At 42.5% G+C, this 17,149-nt stretch overlaps 1 protein-coding gene across 1 annotated transcript; it reads left to right on the plus strand.

Moving 5' to 3' along the window:
- The first annotated feature begins 9,695 nt into the window (after positions 1 to 9,695).
- Positions 9,696 to 15,746, plus strand: MARCKS (myristoylated alanine rich protein kinase C substrate). Its single transcript, XM_072643076.1, has 2 exons — positions 9,696 to 10,196; positions 12,100 to 15,746. Exons 1-2 carry the CDS (start codon positions 10,095 to 10,097, stop codon positions 13,087 to 13,089), a joined length of 1,092 nt encoding a protein of 363 aa, XP_072499177.1. The 5' UTR covers positions 9,696 to 10,094; the 3' UTR covers positions 13,090 to 15,746.
- Positions 15,747 to 17,149: the final 1,403 nt, after the last annotated feature.

The raw sequence follows: 17,149 nt of genomic DNA on the forward strand, positions 1-17,149 counted from the left end.
TTGTTTATTTACTCTGCATATGTTCTTTTTACATTTTTCAAATTAAATTTTATTTTTTAATTCACAATAAGAGCTACCATTCATAGCACTTTAAGGTTTGCAAAGTGCTTTATTTGTTAACTCAGTTATTGTTTCTCACGTCCTCCTTTCAAATTGAAAATGAAAACCCTTATAACAAATATGAGTAGTCAAACAAAACAAAGTTCTACATTAACCATGTTCAAAAATGTGTTCTTTATTCTACATCACTTCTCTGTCAGGAGGTGGGGAATCTGTATCAGTTCTTACAAGACATCCTATGCTTCTCTGAATTTCTCATGCTCATGATTTCTTTGGTTACAACAGTATTCCACTACATTCAAATGTCACAACTTGTTGGATTATTTCCCATTCGATGAGGACTCATTTTGTTTTCAGTGTTTTACTACCATAAAAAGTGCTGCTATGAATATTTTGGCCTATATGGAGTCTTTATGATAAATCAATAATAACAACAAATGCTCTTGAGACTATACGACTCTACAAAGACTGAAACCAGATGACACTGAGTTAGTTGTGTGGGGCAGCATTTCCCAATCTGTTTCCCAATCTGTAAAATGAAAGGATGGGTTTAGGTAGTTTCTAAATTCTCTTCCAGTTTTAGATCCTAAGGACCAAAATAAACAAATAAATAAAAATTAGAAAATTATGCAGAAGTATTGAATGCAAGAAGGAAGATAACCTGAGATAATTGTTATCATGCCACCACAGGCTAATATGCAGATCTCCTTTCTATACTTTCAAATATTCCCCACTCCTTTCTAAGTTTTTCTATCTCTTTTGATTAGATATTGACCCTTCTCCAAGCAACTCTTGCACCTAGTTATATTTTTTGTGGTAATTTTTTGGGTTGTTTTGTTATTTAGTCTTTTCTGTCTCTTTGTGACCCCATTTAGGGTCTTCTTGGCAAAGATATTGGAGTGGTTTGTCATTTCTTTCTCCAGCTCATTTTACATACGAGGTAACTGAGGCAAACTGAATTAAGTGACTTGCCCAGGGTCACATAACTAATAAGTATCTGAGAATGGATTTCAACTCAGAAAGAGAATTCCTGATTCCAGACCTGGCACTCTAGGCACTGCACTACCTAGATGCCTTATTTTGTGAGCGAGCAGAAAAAGTCATTCTGAAAAGGTACAGTCATATGGTGGTCACTTCATTATAATTCCCTTCTTATAATGAGAAATGTTCTTACTAACAAACCCTTTGAAACTACCCCTCTTCTCTCCCTTCTAGGCAAAAAGTTGAAGGGAAGTAAGCTCTTTGGTGAACTTTAACTGTCATTCAGTTTGGCTAAGAGCTCACTTCTATCTTTCACATACACTAAAACTGAACCCTTGAGAGCTACAGAATAACTTCACCTTTTTTTTTTTTTTAATGACAGGTCTATGATTTAATCAGCATAAGGACCTCCCAATAAGGAGATCCCCTCTACCAATGCAAAGATGTACCCACTCTGAAACTTAAAGTTGGCTGGGGCACTGGGGTTAAGTGACTCGTGCAGTATTTCATAGCCAAACTACGTCAGAGGCAGGATTTGAACCCAGTTTTCCTAACTTTGAGGGCAGCTTTCTATCTCCTGGGCCATTCTGCTTCAGCCCAGAGCCCTAAAAGGAGACTAGCTGCTACCAGCTGAATTGTATAATTAACCAAGTTGTGGGGGAGGGAGGGAGCATCACATGAAATTTCAACTTTATTCATTTCAAACTCTACCTGCTTATTAGGAACTAGGATCACATAGCTATGAATGAAATCTTAAAAATACGTCAGATTACTCCAGTCCAAAGCCCTGTGGTTTAGGCCCTTAGGTCCTGAAAAACACAACTGATCCAACAGCTAAGTAGGCAAGGCCTCTGTAGTATGACTTGAGGAGTGCCCAACAAGTCCTTCCTTTCCCAATAAATTTTCTCTCTCTCTTGCGTACTTTCCCAACAACTTTAAAGTCATACCTTAAGAGATTTATGGAGATATGTGCATTTTGAATGGATTAAACCATTTATTATCAGGGTAATACATTAACACATCTCTTAACCTTTGGTTGCTAACTTGTTTTTCAAACTGTTTTGATGATTACATTCAATATATTTTATTTCCTTTGTAGTCCTATGTATTTTATTTTACACACTTAGAAACATTTTTCTATAAAGGGATCTACAGGCTTAAGTAGATTGCCAAAGAGTTCCATGGCAGAAAAAAGGTTAAGAACTAACTGGTGACTGATAATGGGGAAAACACATGGAAATGTATGCTGGAGTTAATGCCATTAAAGAATCATCCCTACCTTTCAGGAGTATACTTAAGACACTGAGGAGAAGATGTAGCCTTGTGCTGGGGGACCTGATTTATCGGTAATTAGATGAGATGGGATAAGGATTCTTGGAGTCTATAAGAGGTGTGTGTGTGTGTGTGTGTGTGTGTGTGTGTGTGTGTGTGTGTATGTGCGCGCGCGCGTGTGTGTTTGTGTATGTAGACAGTGATCATATTTTCTCAACTATAAATCAATACACATAGTCTAATAATATATATTTCTTTTGTAAAACCTTGCTAAAAATATAGTTTGTTTTTTCTTGAAATTGTGACTGTCCAAGAAAACCTGGAATACATGCCATTACAGTTATAAACCAGAATATCCACTTATAAAGTTACAATGGGAAATACTGGCCAGAGAAAAATGGGTGTTGGCTGTCTGTTTCTAGCACTTCTTGTAACTCAAATCAATTCAACAGGAATTTATTAAGCATCTACTACTTAAGCCAGAGTTACTACCCTCAAAGAACTTACTTTTATTTCTGCTATAATGCCTAATCCCAAAAGAGGACATAGTGGATGTCTCCTAAGTATTTGTAAACTGGTTTTAAGATTTTACTTTTCATCATAAGAAGTAGTATGGTTTTTCCTTCAGGATGCCTTTTCCAATCCCCTAAATTATGAGCGTCTCTGTCCCAGCCCTCAAATTACCTTGTATATTTAGTTGGTATATAGTTCTATATGTAAATTCTCATCTCCTTGACAGAGAAGGTAAGACCCCCGAGGTTTTACCTTTGTCTTTGTCTTTCCCATATCTGGCGCTGCACCTGGCATGTAGTAGATACTTAATAAATGCTTGTTGATGGATGGGTTGATTAATCTTTCCAAAACTAATTCATAAAAAAGCCAGAATTTAGTCAGTAGATTTCCAGAACAATTCATTTACCTCATTTAAGGCAAAACATATTCCTACTTTTCAAGTATCAGAAAGTATTTATGCCTTGTAAAACAGGAATGAGAAATTATTTTTCCCCAAGTCTTTGCTTAATCCTACCAGGCAAAAGCACATTTTTTGTTGGTTTTTTTTTTTTTTAAGATGAATATGTAGCATTCTGAGTGTATTACAACAAAGGAATAAATGACTTTAGACTTGTGAGAGGCAAGGAACTTATCTTTCTTAATGTGCGTGTTGATTACTTTTCTTCATTTACTTGTTTGTTACCTCTGAAAATAAGGAAGAGAAAGCCCCCACTCTCTTTATTTGCAACAGTTTTTCTAAAGCTTTCACTTTACACTCAAGGGATAAAAGAGCATAAGGCATTTAAGGAAAGGATGATTTTAGTCAAAATTCAGAGGGGAGGGAAGGGAGCTTATCCGATTGCCAACTTCATAATTTTCTTCCTTTTGTTTATTTTGTACAAAGGATACAAAACCATGAGGTTCTCAACAGATACCAAAGCTCCTTCCAAACAGAAGTCTTATTAAATCCAATTGGTATTCCTGAAGACGCATAGCTACTGATATCTTCCTGCCTCAGGTGGAATTTCATTTTCTAATGATGATCTACCTATCTGGAGTGAATCTAGCATTCCAAAAAATCCATTCCTATTGTGAATGTGTTAGTTTCTAATCTTTTCAGATCAGATTAGAAGTGATTCTTTGATGTTTTCATAGCTTCCAAAGTCTTCCTGTCTGACTGAAAGTAAAAAAAATGTTGTAGCTTGAAGGTGGTACTAGGTTAAAGGTGAAGAATGTCCTAGTTTTAGGGTATGCCAATTAAAACCAATTGTAGTCTTACTGTGCAATCCTAAAAGTTGCCCTGCCTTATCCAGTATCTGTAAGGAATTTATCTTTCCTTTATGCTTCTGGTTTGAGAAATTTCCAGGGTTGTGAATCCAAACATTGTGATCATTTGAAGTGTTTTTTTTATCCTGAACTTTAATACAGAAAACCAGCATACTATAAGTAGAGAACAATAAATGTTGCCATTGTCCTGCAGATCACATTTTATTTCTAAACAGATATGTATTATTTACTTTCAACACTGAAAGCATGAAGGGGTTGTATGGGTAGGATACGAGAGGGCCAAGGGTAGGGGATTGGGAAGTGGGTGTGTCTTGGGGGAGCATTCTGTGGTGGTGGTAGCGGTGGAATTTATGTTTAGGAATAAAAAATTTTACATAATGATTCATCATCACCAGGATTAAACCAAGTCTGAGGGACTATGAAATCTGAGATTAAAAATCCCAGATTTCATAGTTTTATGAAATAAAAGACTTCATAGGGTCCAAATTAAATGTGTTCATGGCATCTAGAGATACATGACAGAGTAGATATAAGAGCAGGCTAAAGACCTAGGAAGACTTGGGTTTAATTCCTGCCTCTGACAAACACTGGCTGTGTCACCCTCTGCAAATCTCTTGACTACTCATTGCTCTAGGCAACTCTTTTAAGACTATTGGTAGAGGAAGTTTCCTCCTGGGAATTCTTTATAAGAAATGAAATCATAGGTCTAGTTCTTATCTCTACAACATTGAATAGTACCCTCTATTTGGCTGAATTCGATTCACAAAAGCCACTGCTCTATGCAGAGCCCCGTATTAGGTACTGAGTGAGATTTAATAATTCTGGAACTTTAGCTACAGGCTAAATTACCTCCATTAAACCAGGCTCTCTTCTCCCTCTGAATTATTTCACTTGATGATCTCATCAGCTCCCATCAATTCAATGATCATTTCTATACTGATGATTGTCAAATCAATTTATTTAGCCCTAAACCCTTTCCTGGCTTCTAGTCCCATGTTTTCTACTACCTATTGAATGTATCATATCCCATTGACTTCTCAACTCAACATGTCCAAAGCAAAACTCTTTACCTTTCTCCTCAAACTCTCTCCTCTTCCTAACATCTCTATTACTGTCAAGATCTCCACCACTACCCTCCCAGTAAGTCAGGTTCAAAGCCTAGGTATCATCCTTGACTTCTCACTCCCTCACTCCATGTTCTTTTCCCTTCCTCTACCTGCCCCAATATCCAAGCAGTTGCCAAGTCCTGTCAATTGTACCTTAAAAATCTTTCTCATATATGGCCTCCCTTCTCTTCTCTGATGCTGCTACCACCCTTATTCAGGCCCTCATCTCTCTCTCTCTCTCTCTCTCTCTCTCTCTCTCTCTCTCTCTCTCTCTCTCTCTCACACACACACACACACACACACACACACACACACACACACACACACACACACACACTCCTTCATTAAACTCCAGTAGCTCCCTATTACTTCAGGATCAAATATAAAACCTGTTTTAGCTTTTAGATCCCTTCATAACCTGCCACCTCCCTAGCTTTTCAGTCTTCTCACACCTTACTTCACTCTATGTACTGATTGCTGGATCCAGCGACACTAAGACTCTTTGCTATTCTTCATATATGATATTCCCATCTCTTGACTCAAGTAAATTTTCACTGATTGCCCCTCCCCCCCTTTCTGAATGCTCTCCCTCTTCTCCTCCTCATTATTTTCCTGGTTTCCTTTAGATACCTACTGAAATCTCACCATTTGGAAAAAGCCTATCCTGATCTTCTCTTTATGCCAGTACCTTTTCTCTCATATTACCTCCAAGTTATAGGATATTTTCCATAGTTTCCATGTTGTCTCTCACCTTCGATAATGAGAACCTTGAGAGCAGGCAATGTTTTTGTTTTTCTTTGTATCCCAGAGTTAGGACAATGTTTTGAAACATAATAAATGCTTCTTCATGTGATTGTCTTATCTAAACTTTGTCTCATCGAACATTTATCAAATTAAATTCAACTGAACCAAATGGAAGATATTGTTAGATACAATGGCCATATTTAATTTGGAGGCTAGAGAGTGTTTCTCAGGTAAGTTTTTAGCCTTTTAATATCATAATTTTCAGTTAATTTCTTCCATATGCTTCCCTCTTCTCCCTTTTCCTGTGCTGAATTTGAAAAATAATCTTTTTAAAAAATATTTTATTAAATGATGTATCATTCCAAAGTGAACAATTCCACAAAACAAAGTTTTCTATTCCCCAAAGTTGTGGAATACTGTGTCCATCTATCTGGAAATATCCTTGTTGATGGGACAATAAACTCTGAAGACAATGGCCCTTCCACTTTCTTTCTTGCTGGGCATAGGTTACAGATACTAATTTATCATGCCATCTTTCAAACCTTTTAAAGGCAAATTTCAGATTTTCTCGGTGGGACTCCAGAGGAGTGCATCAGATTTATGCAACCACCTATTTGGGCTTTTAACTGTTAACTTTCTGTATCAAAAAACCAAACTCCTGAGAAACTTCCAATTCTGTCCTATATAGCTTATAAGTGGACTACTACTTCTTTCTCATTCTAAATGAGTCTAACCTTTCCTACAAGTCTGCTGCTTTTAAGTTAGAAATGTCTCTTCTCATTTTGCTCCTAGCCTACCCTCTCTGTATTCATCCCTCTTTCTTTCATTCATTTTCTTTCCGTGTTGGAAATTCATTTTCTCAGCCTAGTCGCATATCCCTGCCTTTTCACAGGGCTTCCTTTGGAAGCTGTTGGCGGTTACTTCACCACCCTGCCCCGCCCCCACATCACTTTACAGTCCCAAAATGTTTTCTTATTTTCTATCTGCTCCCTCTCCCCTACAGTCCCATTCCCATCAATACTGTTTTCAAGCAACCTCGATGTGGGAAACCATCTTTTGCACGACACTAGGAAACCTCTCCGGGGGAATTCAGCCTATGTATTTTTTCTCACTTGCCTCCTCCACCCAAAGCTTCCACAAGCTAGGCTGGTTCCCTCTGGTCCCCCAGTTGTTCCCTGTCCTCCTTCCCCTCCCCCTCCCCCATCCAATCCGGACCCGCCACCCCCTCCCGAGTCCATCTGCTTCTGTGTCTGTCTCCTTGTCTCTCACTCCCTTCCCTCTTTGCCCTCCCTTCTCCACCTCCCATTCTGCCCCCAACACTCTGAGCGCCAGCTCCGCCCCTCCAACCCACCCCCAGTAGCTCAGAATCTTCTCCGGCCGTTGCCAGGACAACCAGTCGATACCAAGCAAATAGGCATCCTGCTAAAGAAAAGGGGGGTGGGGGGGTATAGCAATACAGCAGCTTGGTAACAAAGAAGCAATAAAAGCAGCCCCCAAATGGAGAGCAGAAGACGAGCCTGCGAGAAAATCTGAAATCGAGCACCGTTCTGTTTCTTTGTGCATGTGTTGGAGGAAAAGGCATCTTTCTACACAGCTAGGAACCACATCAGTTTAAAAAACGGGGCGGGGGTTGAGGGGGGGGGGACAGAAAAAGAGTATGTTTCCAGTTTTCTGGGGGAAGAAAATCAACAGCTTTTAACGCTCATTTCACAAACGCCTGGATGCTATTGGATTTGCCCAGTTTACGTTTCAGTTTGGGACTCTCCAGCTATTGCGAGGGATTCGAATTTTCTTCCATCACTCCAGCCGATCTTTTGGCCAGCGTGCTCCCATAAGGGTGATAAGATATGTTTATTGGCAAGATGCACTTCTACGAAAATGTATTCACATCAGCTCTGGGGGAATATGATTTCGTGACTGAATAATGCATCAGAGTGAACTAGACTGTACAGAACTGCATCTCCACGTACGCTGTTCAGCTTGGTGATTTTCAAAGGCATACTTAAACAAAGAAGGATTGGCTGAACCAACCGTCTTTGACACTCTGAGAGTGTGACCCATTTCCCTACAATAAGCAGAAAATAAAGCTGTTTGAAATTTCAGAGCCAGCGTCCTTTTGGGCTTTTTGACCAGGAGGAATTAACTGTTCCTTGGGCTGTTTCTCACCTCAAGCAAAGTGAAAGCGAATGTTCACTTCGGGATGACGAAATGCAACCAAGAAACCGTGGTCGGATTTTGCCACAAGTGTAACCTTTGGGGACTAAAATGCGGGTGGGAGGGCTGCTGCGCTTTCTGGAAGGTTAAGTTCTTTATTATTTAAAATCTCTGAAGCATTATCTTGTCACACGCAAATAAAGTATAGTGCTTTCAGTGCCAGAGAATGCCAGGACAATCTGTGTAATTTAGTATCGTTTTAAACTAATACTGTATCAATTACAGCAGCCTTTTCCCCCATCCAATTCCAGTCAGGCTGGATAGCAATTCAGTGATTTCCACGCAGTCTCTTTTTCATACAATTTCCTCCTTTAAACGAAAGAATCGTCAATCCTGTTGCCTAGGATTTCAACCCTGCTTTCTTTCCCCCCCACCTCCAACACACACACGCACACACACACACACACACACACACACACACACACACACACACACACACATACACATATACACTCACACACCCCAAAACCACCACCACGCACGCGCGCCCCCGCGCGCACACATATTGTAAAAGAAAGAAAAAAAAAATCTGATCCTGGCTGCCTAAAACGATCCGTACTGAAGTGAACTGCATTCAAGCTATAAACATGGACTCATACACGTCAGAGATGTGTCATTTCACTTTAACTGAAGATGCATTAATTCTGGAGTTTCGTCCAGTGATAAAATGCAAGCAAATCCATTTTTTCACAAACAGTTTCCTCTTGAGAAAAGCATATGGACATATGCACACATAGATGTCTATATGTATACATTTAAACCACTTAACGAGAATAACAAGACTGGGGAATTCTATAAAAACCATAGGCTAATGGCAAAATATTTTATTTCATGCCAATATGGACTCGGATATTGACACGGATAGGGGGAGGGGTATGGCTGCAACTGCTGCTTTTGCATTTTTCACATCTGGCCTACAGACCAACTAATTCAAACTCGTGATTTCGTTGGACGAAACTCGATCTTCGTGGTTTAAATACCTTCCAAATCCGGTTGATTTAACAATTGCATCCAATTAAAAGGCCAGCACCGTGCACTATCTGTTGATCCTATATGGAACACAGAGAAGACATTGCAAAAACAAACACGAGCGAAACCATTGTCTTTAGGTTACCACGCACACATACACGTACCCCAGAACACATACACGCCAAGGGGAGGGAGGGAGGGAAGGAAGGTAGAGTGTGGGGAAGGATATAGACAGATAGAAACTGACGAGAGTCAGAGCGAGTCAAGTTAGCCCACTCCCCGCCCATGCCCCCCCCCCCCGTGTTAATGAATTCCAAACAAAGCAAGCCAATAAAGTGATGCATTATTATTTGCAAGCGGAGGGAGACGAGAGGCATGTATTTTTAATTGATTTATTTATTTGGAGGGCCTTCATTCTCAGTCTTAGGCTGATTTTCAAATCGTTTGCAAAACGCGGCTCCATTGTTCGCTCCAATTGCAAGCCCAGCCCCCTCCTTTGTGTGGCGGCGCCGGGATTGGTCGGCTGCGGGCGGGGGCTGCCGTCAGCGCTCGGGAAGCCCATTCATCTGTGCACTTGGGCGTTGGACTCCGCATCTTATTAGCAACCAGGGAGATTTCTCCATTTTCCCCTTGTCTACAGTGCGGCTACAAATCTGGGATTTTTTTATTACTTCTTTTTTTTTTTTAAACTACACCTGGGCGCCTTTTTTTGTGCTCGACTTTTCTCCCTTCTCCCTCCCTCCTAGGCTGCTGCTTTTTTGATCTCTTCGACTAAAATTTTTGATCGGGAGTGTATATAATCGGTTCTGTTCTCTCTTCTCTTCCACCACCCCCATCCCCCCTCCCTCTGGTGTGTGCTGCTGCTGCTGCCGCTACTGCTGCTGCTGATCGCCCAGTATTTATACCAACCCGAGGCTCTTTGTTTCCCCCCTTTTGGATCTGTTGAGTTTCTTTGTTGAATAAGGCAGCATGGGTGCCCAGTTCTCTAAGACCGCTGCAAAAGGCGAAGCTGCTGCCGAGAAACCCGGGGAAGCAGCAGTAGCTGCATCGCCTTCCAAGGCAAACGGACAGGTAAATTGAACCCTTGGTTTTGTTCACTTATTTCGTGTCTTCTCTTTCCCTTGTCTCACCCCCGTTCTTCCTCTTGGGTTGTGCCTTGGGCGCATTCGGTGGAAAAGGAGCATGGCCGGATTCTAGTCTCAAACTTGAATGAAAAGGGACAGTTTGCACTGTTCATTTCTCATAGGAGATGCCTCCCCGCCATCAAGAATGGTTCCTAGTGAATTCTATAGTCTATGTGGAAGAGTAGTGTTTTCATTTAAAATGGCGTGGTTTTGAGCTTGGTAAAACATGATTAGCTTGGTGTCTCTTCCCTCCCCCCTTCCCCTTAGTCCAGGTTGTCTTTTCCTGAAGGCATTGTGTTTGAGTAGCTGAGATGTTTTTCGTTGTGGCTGGTTTGCTCTAGTTATTTCTTAACGTAGGGTGAGGGGGGAGGGAGAGAGAAAGAGTGTGTGTTTTGGGGGTCCACGGATGCTGGTGGTAAAGACAGGAAAAAGGAGATTTTAAGGGACCTTAAACTAAGGTGCCTTATTTTTAAGCAGTTGAAGCATGCTCCATAGCGCTCGGATCGGAGGCTTTGTGGTTGTTGCTAGTTGAAGACAGATTTGCGGGGAGAAAGAAGCTTGCCTTTAGTTACTTTGCTGTATTCTTACACCACCACCCCACCCCCCAGCTCTCAATCTTTATTTTTAGGAACCTGTGGGATTACACGACCATCTGATCTTTTTTTAAATGCCCCCCAACACTGGAAAGTCCCTGTCTCTGATTGTCTCTTCAAAAGGGAATTGGGAGTGGGAGGGGAACGAAGCAGTAGATACTATGTGTTTGGTTCTGTTTGGTTGGCGTGGCGTTTTGGTGGCTGGCATCTCTTGCCAGGGGTGCTGACCACCCTGTCACTGCCTTCCAGCTTGTTCGGATGGCCTCAGTTACCGCACGAAAGCTTGGTTTTGGGTGGCTGCATTTAAAACACGAAGGCACCCACCACGCCTCTTTTCCTAGAGCAGATGCTGTTACTTCGCCTTGACCAACCCAGGCAGGCTCTGAACCCGTTAAAAATGCAAAGGCAGCCGGCGGGGCGCGGGAGGGGGGCGCCCCAAGCTGCACAGAATCAGACGAAAGTGGGAGGAAAAAGAAAGGGGGGGAAGGAGGAGGGAGGGAGGAAGCGAGCGAGCTGGAGGAAGAGACCCGCAAGATACCGCGTTTCCTTTCTTGTTGGCTCTAACCGGATTGGAAGGGAGGGGAGCAATCTGAGCTTTGTTCGCCTCGCTCCTCAGCAGCGCTGCCGCTGGACGAGGAGCGAGCTGGGGAGCTCCGGGGCGCAGCAGCAGAGCGGGCAGGCCTTGCGGTCCCCGCCCCCGAGCCCGGCGGGCCCGGGCTGACCGGGCCTGCACCGGTGGAGCCACAGCGCCCTCTGCCGGCGCAGGCTTGCCCCTGCTTCCTCCTGGAAAGCGGGCCCTTCCTATCCCTGCGAAGTTCCCTCCGTGTTTGTTTTGAGTGGGAAGGTGGGGGGAGGAGAAAAGGGGTCATCTCGAATGCAATTCGGCCCTCCTCCCCCCATGCCTTGGTCAAGTGTCTTTTCTGGCGAAGCTCTTACACTACGTCCCCCATCTTCCATTAATTTTGAAAGCCCGCCAGAGGAGAGGGGCTAAGAAGAGATGGGACTTTTCATTTTGGATTCTCCTCCCCTCCCCCTCCAGTGGTTCTGGGGAGGGGAAGAGTCCAGACGAGGTCCTGGAGCGCTGGTTGGTCGGCCAGCCCTGTCCCCTGGACGCAGCTTTATCGCTGCAGGGTCGCCCTTCCTTCGTGCGGGGGAGGGAGTCCTGGGGGTGGGAGGGGAAGGATGGGGGAGGGGGAGGGCAGGAGCTCCGGGCGTCGCGGCTCGTGTGACCCACTCCCCGCTTCTCTGCCCTTGCAGGAGAACGGCCACGTGAAGGTGAACGGCGACGCTTCGCCGGCGGCCGCCGAGCCGGGCGCCAAGGAGGAGCTGCAGGCCAACGGCAGCGCCCCGGCCGCAGACAAAGAGGAGGCGGCGGCGGGCGCTTCTCCGGCCGCCGGGGCCGACAAGGAGGAGGCGGCCGGGTCCCCCGAGGCCCCCGCGGCGGCCGGGAGTCCGAGCGAGAAGGAGGCCCCGGCGGTGGCAGCGGGAGCCGGCGAAGGCGAGGGCGCGGAGCCCGCATCGCCCATCGCGGCCGAAGGCGAAGCGGCGTCGGCGTCGTCATCGTCGTCCCCCAAGGCGGAGGACGGAGCGACGCCTTCCCCCAGCAGCAACGAGACCCCGAAAAAAAAAAAGAAGCGCTTTTCCTTCAAGAAGTCCTTCAAGCTGAGCGGCTTCTCTTTCAAGAAAAACAAGAAGGAGGCGGGCGAGGGCGGCGAGGCCGAGGGCGCGGCCGGGGGAGCCGCGGGCCCCGCCGCCGCCGCCGCCGAGGGCGGGAAGGACGAGGCCGCGGGCGCGGGCCCCGCCGCCACTCCGGGCTCCGCCGCTGCCCCCGAGGCCTCGGCGGCCGCGGGCGGGGAGGAGGCCGGTGGGCCGAGCGATGAGGCCGCGGCCGGGGAAGAAGCAGGCAGCGGGGCCGGCGGCGACGCGTCCACGCAGGAGGCCAAGGCCGACGAGGCAGCGCCGGAGAAGGCGCCCGCGGGGGACGAGGTCAAGGGCGCCTCTGGCGACGAGGCCAAGAAGGCCGAGGAGAAGGCCGCCGCCGTCGAGGAGGCCCCTGCTTCGGCCTCGTCGGGCGCCGAGAGCCCCGCGGCCGCCGCCCCCGAGGCCGAGGCGGCCAAAGCCGAGGAGCAGCAGCCCCCCGCCGCAGCAGCCCCAGCCACAGCCTCGACAGCCTCCGCAGCCCCCACACAGGAGGCCCCGTCCGAGTCCAGTCCAGAAGCCCCCCCAGCCGAGGCGGCGGCAGAGTAGAAGGGCAAGATTTTTTGAGATAATCGAAGAACTTTTCTCCCCCCTGTTTGTTTGTTGGAGTGGTGCCAGGTACTGGTTTTGGAGAACTTGTCTATAACCAGGGATTGATTTTAAAGATGTCTTCTTTTTTTAATTTTTGCTTTTTTTTTAAAGAAAAAAAAACAATTTTTTTCTTCCCTCCCCACAGATCCCATCTCAGATCATTCTGTTACCACCATTCCAACAGTTCGAGGGAGAGTTTAAACACCCCTCTCTCTGCCTTGTTCCTTTTATTTTTTTGCATCAGTATTAATGTTTTTTGCATACTTTGCATCTTTATTCAAAATGTAAACTTTTCTTTTGTCAATCTATGGACATGCCCATATATGAAGGAGATGGGTGGGTCAATAAGGGATATCAAATGAAGTGATAGGGGCCACAATGGGGAAATTCAAGTGGTGCATAAAATTGCCAAGATGATGTGCCACAAGAAATGAGGATGTAAAGGGGTTAGTCTTTTTTTAAAAGAAAACTTATTACGATGTATTTTGAGAGGCAGGCGTTCTATAAGGTTTACAACACTAAGAAGGAAAGAAAAAAAAATCAATACCCAGATTAAAAAAAAAATCATAGTCTTAGGAGTTCATTTAAACCATAGGAACTTTTCACTTATCTCATGTTAGCTGTACCAGTCAGTGATTAAGTAGAAATACAAGTTGTATAGGCTTTATTGTTTATTGCTGGTTTATGACCTTAATAAAGTGTAATTATGTATTACCAGCAGGGTGTTTTTAACTGTGACTATTGTATAAAAAAAACAAATCTTGATATCCAGAAGCACATGAAGTTTGCAACTTTCCACCCTGCCCATTTTTGTAAAACTGCAGTCATCTTGGACCTTTTAAACACAAATTTTAAACTCAACCAAGCTGTGATAAGTGGAATGGTTACTGTTTATACTGTGGTATGTTTTTTGATTACAGCAGACAATGCTTTCTTTTCCAGTCGTCTTTGAGAATAAAGGAAAAATCTTCAGATGCAATGGTTTTGTGTAGCATCTTGTCTTATCATGTTTTGTAAATACTGGAGAAGCTTTGACCAATTTGACTTAGAGATGGAATGTAACTTTGCTTACAAAAATTGCTATTAAACTCCTGCTTAAGGTGTTCTAATTTTCTGTGAGCACACTAAAAGCGAAAAATAAATGTGAATAAAATGTATAAATTGGTTGTGTTTCTTTTATGGATGCTTTGAACAGTCAAAGAGGCTTCCAGTCTGCTAAATTTGTGTGGAGGAAAATCTTGCATGCCATCAGAAGCAAATTTTTGGTTCTTAATCATATCCACTTTCTAGATTTCATAGTAAGCAATATCATTGCATACAAGATTTTAGCCATCCTATGTCAAATCTGACATGATACTAATTTCTCAGCACTTAATCCTCATTTTAAAAAAAACTGTACTCATACCTTTACTTTGTAAATATATAGCATGCCAGATTATTGCCTCTTGAGACATGTGATGTGATCCTAAAGGGCTTCTTGGAATGTTTAACGTGAGAATTTCCTAAATCATTTTGTCATCTTGCTCCTTCAAAAAAACCTATGTTTTGTATTGAGTCAGCTTTTGCAGATGAGTCATGAAAAATGGCAGAATTTGTATTGAAACTGGTTGCTTGGTATTTGCCATTGTAACTGCTTGGCTCTTGGCTAACTTCCAAAGTATTGCTCAGGGCATGTGTTATACCTTAATAAAACAGTAGGCTTATGTAAAAGGTAGTAATGGTGTTGAATGGAGGAGATTGAAGTGTTGTTTTTAAGTTTATAGGAGAGTTTAGCATTTGCCTCAATTTAAAATTTTCAGCAAAAAAGTTGGAAGCAATTATGATTTAGTTTATGAGGGTGACACATTAGCACCTTGTTCCCTAAAGGAAAAGACAAAGTTGAGAATCTAATACTTAAAGCTTACCTATTATTCTGCTCTGTTTACTACCCTACTTATGACTGGGTGTTTTCTATTCCCTCTTTTATTCCAAATTGAAATGTATAGTTTAGGATCTGTATCAAATACTACGACTTCATTTCATGGAGAGAAAGAGTACACACCTGTTCTTGCTGCCTTTAATAGGAGGAGCAGTCTTTCCATGCTGTTTTTTTTTATTAGTGTTTAACATGGCTATAAAGTCCAAAACTTAGCACACTTGTGTAACAAATAACTACAAGAAGTTAGATTTTTATATGTCTTAATAGAAGATTTACACATTCTTTTTAAAAAATAGACAAAACCTTAAGGTGGGAACTGTGTTACTGTTTTACAGGTTATTCCACCCTAGAATTCCCAGATCAGTATATGTGCAGCCCCTAGTTGGCCAGAATAGCCTTGGAATGGTGGTTTCATAGCTTTGGAGTCAAGTGAATGGTAAACTCTACTGTTATTCTGGAGTTGCTGAGATCTATTGTTTTGAATAGATGATTTATTAACTGCTGCCAAAAAGTCAGCAGGGCACTTATGAAGGTGGTAACTTTTCTGTCCTAGTGATGAAATGAAATTTCACATATACCCTTTTATTTACATTTTTGTACATCTTAATGTTATCTAAAGGGGGAAATGTTAATATGGGCTCTCGTTTTTTGTAACTAGGAATAAAATTTAAAGATTAAATAAAATTAAGTACAGTAATGCTGTTGTACCATTTAGTATTGTCTATTACCACTACAATGTTTGTTGGCAATTTCCACTGTTTCAAAATGTTACAGCCAGATGCAAATGTAGTATCAACTAATTACTATCACTGGTTAGTGGATTTGTTGGAGAATCCAGATTTCCATTGTATAAAATAAAGCTTTATCTGCTGGTGTAATCAAGGTCTACTGAAATTAGATTAAATGCAGTTTTTATGAAATACAGACTTTTATTGCAACCTTACTGTTGGATGAAAAGTCCTGTATCAATATGGAGGAATTAATAATTGAAATTAGCCATTAATACATAGCTAGTAAAAGATTGCCTAGGATTTCAAATAGGAGAGCTTTTCTGTCTTTGAAGAAATTGGCCATTTTGCATCTTTTCCGCCCTTTAGATTAATGCAACTGCATTAAGAACCCTAGTAAGCTTAATTCATTTTGTGGGGGAGGGGAAGAGGAGGCATTTTTCTGATACATAGGTCCAGGGGCATATGTCATTCTTAGAAATTTTACCAGGTATGGTTAAATAAACCACAAAGGACCCACCAATTTTTTTTTTTAACAAAGTCAGCCATTAGCCTATTCTTTATCTTACCTATAGTCATCCCATTAGTCAAAATGACATTCACCTATATTTTCCAGCTAATAAGAATATGCTTAAAACTGAAGGCAGCAAGGGGGAATTCTGTGAATGCTATCAACCAACATGATCCATTCCCTGCTGAGTGATTCTAGTATGATTACACTTAAATGAGTACTTAGTGCTAAGCTACTTGGAAATAAGTATAATGTGAATTTAAGCAACTTTCTGTTAAGCTTCTATGTTTCGTGTGTTCTTGATTCATTTGAATATGTGTGCATATATAACATGCATATATATATATATTTATACACACGCTTATACATGTAGAACAGGGATGAAACAATTAGACTACAAAGTTGCTGCCATTTTAACTTGATAATAGTAAAATGAATTACTTATGCATTCTGAAATTCTTACTATTATTTGTCTAGGCATTTACACAACACTTTTAGATGGAGATTTAGTAAAGAATAAAATCCTCTGGTGACAAACATAAAGGATGACTATAAAGAAATGAAATCAGTTTTAACTCAGATTTCAGAACGTTGCTCATCAGAGTAATCACACTGAGTAGTGCTCCTTTCCATTGCTTGGAATTTTTTGAACTGTTCTCAGAACAAAATCAGTTTGTGTTTGTAGTCCCCAATTTTTACCAAGATATTATTAACTAGTTTGAACATCTACTTAATATGCCAAAAATGGCTTTTGAATGGGAAGTTTATGCCTCAGTGGATGAAGATTTGCCAGCAGTGAGAATACTTTAAAATACATATCTTGGGTTCTGATGAACAAATACATAGTTTCCCAAAGAGTTC

This window comes from Notamacropus eugenii, chromosome 2, assembly GCF_028372415.1.
Source record: "Notamacropus eugenii isolate mMacEug1 chromosome 2, mMacEug1.pri_v2, whole genome shotgun sequence".
NCBI classification, from domain to species: Eukaryota; Metazoa; Chordata; class Mammalia; order Diprotodontia; family Macropodidae; genus Notamacropus; species Notamacropus eugenii.

Coding starts and splice junctions, on each gene's coding strand:
- MARCKS (XM_072643076.1), top strand. CDS start 10,095: ATGGGTGCCCAGTTCTCTAAGACCGCTGCAAAAGGCGAAGCTGCTGCC. Junction 10,197..12,099: donor CTTCCAAGGCAAACGGACAG/GTAAATTGAACC, acceptor CTGCCCTTGCAG/GAGAACGGCCACGTGAAGGT.